Here is a 6,845-nt window from a genome sequence, read left to right as displayed (position 1 = left end):
ACTTCCAAACTTTTTCAGTAAGGTAAATCCCAAAATATTGACTTCTTTGTCCAATTGCCTACTTTCTCGGTACGAGTTCTTTTTCCCATAATGGTATTCATATTTTCTACTTTCTTATGCGCATCAAAACCTTTCATAGCCCTTTCGAGCTTGACATTTCCGTCAAACTTTTTTGTAACTGTTCGATAACGGTGATTTCGCGGAAGAAATCGTTGATGTCCCATACGCATAGTTTTTTTGCAATGTTTTAATCATCTAGAGCTTGTTTGGTCTTCACAAACAGGACAAGCTTGTTTACCTTTCGTACTATATCCTAACAAATTGGCGTATGCTGGGAAGTCACTTATAGTGCAGAAAATCATGGCTCGTAACTTAAAGTTTTCCTTTTCATAAGCATCATACATATCTACACTTGGGCTCCATAAGGTTTTAAAGTCATCTATCAAAGGAGACAAATAAACATCAATGTCACTACCGGGTTGTTTAGGACCCTGAATTAACAATGACAACATTATGTATTTTCTTTTCATGCATAGCCATGGAGGAAGGTTGTAGATGGACAAAAGACCGGCCAAGTACTATGACAACCACTCTTATCTTTGAAAGGATTGATACCATCTGAACTAAGACCAAAACGTATATTAGCGAAATCGGGATAGTAAGAATCAAAATTTCTCTAGTGAGGTGAATCTGCCACATGCCTCAACTTTCCATCATCTTTACGCTCATCAAAATGCCAATGCAACAACTTTGATTCTTTAGGATTAGCAAATAAACGCTTTAGTCTTGGTATAATGAGGAAATGCCACAATAATTTAGCTGGTGGCCCGCTTTTCGTCACATCATCATCATATTTATCATTTTCATTTTTACACTTGTACCTTGATTCCCCACATGTAATACACGTGTGAGCCTTTTCAAATTGATTTCTGTACAACATGCAATCATTAGGACATGCGTGTATTCTTTCAACCTCTAATTCCATTGGGCGCATTAATTTCTTAGATTGGTATATGGATATAGGTAACTCGTTGTCTTTGGGGAGCATGTCATGCAATAACTCTAACATGCATGTAAAACTCTTATCACTCCAACTGTAGTGTGTCTTTAATTTAAAGAGTCTCAACATAGCGCTAAGCTTAGAAAATTTTTTGCAACCAACATATAACGACTTTTCCGCATCAGCAACGATCTCTTGTAGTTTTTCTTGTTCATTGTCGCAAGCATTAGTTTCCAAATCATTGCACATGTCATTTAAATTATCATTCCCCTCATTTATAATATCATTGCACTCACTTAAATTATCACTGTCATCACTAATGTGCGAAGCATTGTTCTCTTCAATATAATTATCATCTAAATTTATCGAAGTTGTGCTACTACTAGCAAGTGACTCCCCGTGTTTTGACCAACAAGTATAATTAAACATAAATCCATTTCTCAACAAATGATACTCTATCTGTTTTATATCCTTGAATTCGGTAAAAGTTTTGCATTCCATACAAGGACACGAAATGGTTTCGTTTCCTTTTTTAACACGATCCTCTTGAGCAGCCTTAAGAAAACTTACCATGCCAATCGCAAACCTTGGGTCAATATATCTATTTCCATACATCCAACTGTTACGATCCATCTGAAATCAATAAATACATAGAACTAGATATGAATTGACATATTATATATGATGTGGATAAATAAAACTAAATTAACCCAAGGTGGTTGATTCTAACCCACTTTTTTTATTGTTCTATATCTCATATACATATGTTTTATCGAGTTGATTCTTTAAAAATATCAGACAACATTTCTCTTTATCTCAAATAGTTTGCTTATAAATAGTAAACTCGATAGAGTAAATAGAAATTTGTCGGTTCTTTTATTATACAATCAAATAGTTAAAACGTTTATATATATATATATATATATATATATATATATATATATATATATATATATATATATATATATATATATATATATATATAGGGAGAGGATCAAGAGAAAACTCATCTTTAGAGAGAAAACTTAAAAACTCTTAAAAAATTATTTTTAATTAAAAATAAAAAAAATATTCTCAAATTTCTGTTTTTGCCATTATTCATATATTTTCTTACCCTTTGCTCGAAAAAATTAAAAAAAAATAAAAAAATAAAAAATAAATAAATAACCCCGCTGTAATGCACATACGTATGCGATACCGTTGTATTACACATGTGTATTACTATGTATTTTTGAGTTTAATAATGTTTAATTGCATATATTCAATATTTGTGTATTGTATATGTGTAGTAGTGTTGTATTACATGTAAAAATAATAATAAAATAAAAGTCGATGTGGTGCACATGTGCGTTAATGTTGTATTACACATACGTACTAATGTGTATTCGATTTGTGTATTAGCCTTATATTGCATATATACAATAGTGTGTATCAAATATATGCAATAGTGTTGTATTCTATGTAATACAAACACTTTTACATATATGCAATGCACACTATTACACATGCGCACTATACCGATAAGGTTATTGACAAGGTTTTTTTTTTTTTTTTAAAGAATAATGGAAAAAAAAGTAAACTTCAAAAAAAAGTTAAAAATAGTTTTTTAAGAGTTTTTAAGTTTTCTTTTTATGAGGAGTTTTCATTAGATCCTACCCTATATATATATATATGTATATGTATATCATAATGAGATATAACAATCAAAAAACAGTATCGATAAGAACAATCTAAAGTTAATCTCTAAAAGAATAATATCATGACGGGTATAAACTAAATGGTCTACATCTAAACAAATATTAATTTAAACAAATATTAATGTATGTAACTTACATAACAAATAGTTTAAATTAAACTTAAAAAATATTAATAAAAGTGTTACCTTGAATATTGAAGATCCACAAACGAATAAATAATATAGAACCTATAGAAGAACTTAAGTAATAGAGTAAAGAACCATATATTGTTCTGCAAAATTCAAGAATGAAGGTGAATAACTTTAAAATATACCTATAAAATCTTGAATATTGAAGATCCACAAACGAATAAATAATATAGAACCTATAGAAGAACTTAAGTAATAGAGTGAAGAACTATATATTGTTCTGCAAATTTCAAGAATGAAGGTGAATAACTTTAAAATATACCTATAAAATTTTGATAAGTACTTTAAAATATACCTATACATATAATAAAATATAAAATATACCTATAATAAAACATAGCGTAAAGTACAAAAATACATGTTAATTTGCATGGGATAAACATTTTTGTTTTATTGAAACATTTAACTTAAAAACATTTGTTTTACGAAGTTACCGTCCAAAGCTAAAAGATATAGAATTTTGAAAATCAAACTATTTGAGTTGCAGACCCACTAAATTGCAATTAACTAAGCAGATTGTGGGTTCAATATATGTTATAAATAATTTTTTTTCTAAATTAACATATGTTCAAAGCTTACGGTCTGGTACGATTTTTTATGGTTTGAAATTTGAAAACCGTATACGGTTTGATATTTTTGAAACCGGCCGATCGAAAGTTAATAACAAAACTAACTTCGAAATCAGACCGATAACCAGATTGGATGGTTTCATGATTTTCCTTCGCTTTAAGCCTTCAAAATACCTGAACCAACCGTATTTAAAAAAGAGACCGAGATCAACTTCCTAAGCACACTAATTACCAAACAAATTATAAAAGCTACAACCTAAAAGTTGTTCACGAAAACAAAAACGTACACATACAATGACTTCTACATAGAAACGCCATACATAAACACACATTAAACACAACAAAAATAATAGCATAACATTTACGATGGGCAACCAAGGCAAGACCATAGACCATTTAAAATTTATGGATAATATTGTCTGGAAAAAAGGAAATGTAAACTCAACAATTAAACAAGTAAAATAATTATAAGATACCAATTGCATGAGCGACATTTAAATTCATGAAAACAATGGATACCTTGATTAGCATTAAAAAGATGATTGAAAAAATATTAATATCTATCAATATATATATTATAAATATGGTATATCTCTTTTTAAATTTTAAAAGGATTATTTGTTTAGATATATATAAATCTACTTGTTTAAAACTGATATATGTATATATTTCAAATTATCACCAATTCATTAAATAAATTTGTCAAAGACGGTATATACAAACAGCATTCTCCAATTATATAAACGTATTTAATTCCTATTTGACTCTTAACATGATAGGTAATATAGATACCATTTTATTAAAAAAAAATCAAGGAAGGAAAATGCACATGGCAACCTTAATATTACGTTTAATTTAAACAATTTGGTTAGATCAAATTGTCAATTAAGGCGACTTCTTCAAATAAGACGGAGTTTTTAATCAAAATAGGGTAGATGAAAAAAGTATTTATTAAAATAGGTGATTTGAAACTTATTTATTAAAATAGGTGTTTTATTAAAATCTAACATTTTCTCTCTTCTAATCTTATTTAATAAAAATTGTTACAATTAAAAATATGTCAATGATATTACAGCTATAAAATTAATTGGATAGTAATTCTAAAGGTACGTGTTACATCAATATAGTAATATATTTATTACATATGTTTATTTATATATCATTCAAAATACAGTAGAAACTCTATAAAATAATACACTTGGAATCACCAAAATTTATTAATTAAAAGAGTTATTAATTAATCGATAAATTAATAATTATTAATTTATATATTAACTAATATTTTATTAATTTATAGTAGAATACTTAGTTTACAAACACTTTTCAAGCTTCCACTTAATTATTGTATACAATGCATGTATATCAAATGAACGGCCCAATTTGAAAGAAACCTTCAATCTCCCACCTTATTATGCTTCTTGTGTTCAATGTATCACTTTATGGATCAAAGAGTTGGGTTATCGCAATGCAATGGATGTCGAAGATGTTCTGACTTACCCAGAAGAAAATGTAGTTGCACAATTGTTGACTGATGAAGAAATTATTGAAACCATTATTGGAATTAATAAAGATGATATCGATGAAGAAGATGATGAAAGTTCTACAATGGAGCCCCCTTCGCGAAACGAAGCTATTAAAGCGGCAATCACATTGAACAATTTCTTGTTGAGCTATGAGAAAACAACACCAGAAGTTCTTACCATGCTAAGGAAAATTAGAGACGAGATTCAAGGGGAAATTGATTTCAACAAAAAACAAAAGACAATTGAGTCATTTTTCAAGAAACCTTCATAAATCATTCATGTAATATGCTATATATAAGGAATTATTAATTTATATTTTACATGGGGTCTAAAGAAATTATCAAAAATGTATTATCTTATAATTTTAGCGAATTATTAATTTAGCACCCTATCCCCGAGTCGGGACCGGCAAAAAATATTATCTTAGAGAGTTTATTAAATAATCGAGTATTAATTTATCGAGTTTCTACTGTATATAAAAGCTAAAATTTAAATATATAAAACATGAATAAAAAATGTACATGGAATGTTAATTGTTTAACATGTCAGGTCAACGAGAAGATTTTTAAAAAATTATTTTTCCATGAAAAATGATCCAAATAAATGCACAATTATATTTTCAAAAGTATATAAACTTTAAGAATAAAACGAATGAGTGGACGAAACCCGTGCGATGCGACGGATCAAAACGTAGATAAAAATAAGTGTGTCTAAAATATATATTTCAAAATTTATAAAATATTGCATTTAAAAATGAAACTTTATATATATGTGTGTGTGTTACACTGATTAGGGAAAAAAATAAAAAAAGAATGCTAACACCGCTTCTAATAATATCAATGATGATATCGACATTGTTCGATCGACATCGGTTTGTGTCATTACTGGTACGATATCGGCAATCGGTATAGTTTACAACATAAAAGTTATCTAAGAAACCTCTTATATAATAATAATAATGATGATGATAAATTTTGTAATAAGTTTTTAAAACCTCTTGTTTATGTTATAAACCTCTTAGATAATGATTTAAAAGAACATTTATGTAAATTAGCTTTTAATAAAAGATGTGATGCATAAGTAAAAAACTTTATTCTTTGAATGTTGTAATATTAAAAGGATAGATATATTAAAAAAAATTAAAAGACATGGAATTTAAATACAAATGACGTATAACATGAAAAAAGTTTCACTATTTTAATGGCATTTAAATTATCGTAATAATATAAAAATAAGTTTTACTTAGCTTTATGTGGCACTTATATTGTTTTAATAATATATAAATAATTTTCGCTTAGCTTTATTTTGAATAAAATTAGGAGTCAAAAAAAATATGAGATTCCAATAAGACACCAACTTTGGTAAATAAGTTTCAAATCATCTATTTTAGTAATATTTTTTCCACCCAACCTATTTTAGTAAAAAACTCAATAAGACGTTTCTATAAAATTATTTAATTTAAAAAATCGTTTAAACATCAAATATGACGGTTCAAATTCAAGAATCAAATGAGACGCTTATATTAAATTATCAAATAAGACGATTCCATCAAATAAGGCGGTTTTGATAAATTACTTTGTTATTGTTGTTAATGCATATCTTTGTATGAAAAATAGAAGAGTAATAATAATAATTGAACCTCTAAATAAGTAATTTTTAACAAAGGGGTTTACCTGATACTCAAGGGCATATCCGATACCCGACGGATATCATGCCGGGTAGGAGACACAATTTTGCAAATGGGTATGGACTGGGATCCCTAGTACCCAGCACGTACCCGGCTCGTTGCCTCCCTAGTGGCAGCCTTCTTTTTCTAATAATAATAATAGCCCATAGCTTCCAAGAGCTCCAGCCCGTTATCCTTTGAT

General features: G+C 28.1%; 1 protein-coding gene across 1 annotated transcript; it reads right to left on the bottom strand.

Moving 5' to 3' along the window:
• Window positions 1-676: 676 nt before the first annotated feature.
• LOC143591024 (uncharacterized) lies at window positions 677-1,633 on the bottom strand. Its single transcript, XM_077071348.1, has one exon. It carries the CDS (start codon window positions 1,631-1,633, stop codon window positions 677-679), a length of 957 nt encoding a protein of 318 aa, XP_076927463.1.
• Window positions 1,634-6,845: the final 5,212 nt, after the last annotated feature.

The sequence above is a fragment of the Bidens hawaiensis genome, unplaced genomic scaffold (assembly GCF_021521415.1).
Source record: "Bidens hawaiensis isolate Kalapana, Puna unplaced genomic scaffold, B.hawaiensis_p1.1 tig00039127_1, whole genome shotgun sequence".
Classification (NCBI taxonomy): Eukaryota; Viridiplantae; Streptophyta; class Magnoliopsida; order Asterales; family Asteraceae; genus Bidens; species Bidens hawaiensis.
This window is presented reverse-complemented; position numbering and strand designations above follow the sequence as displayed.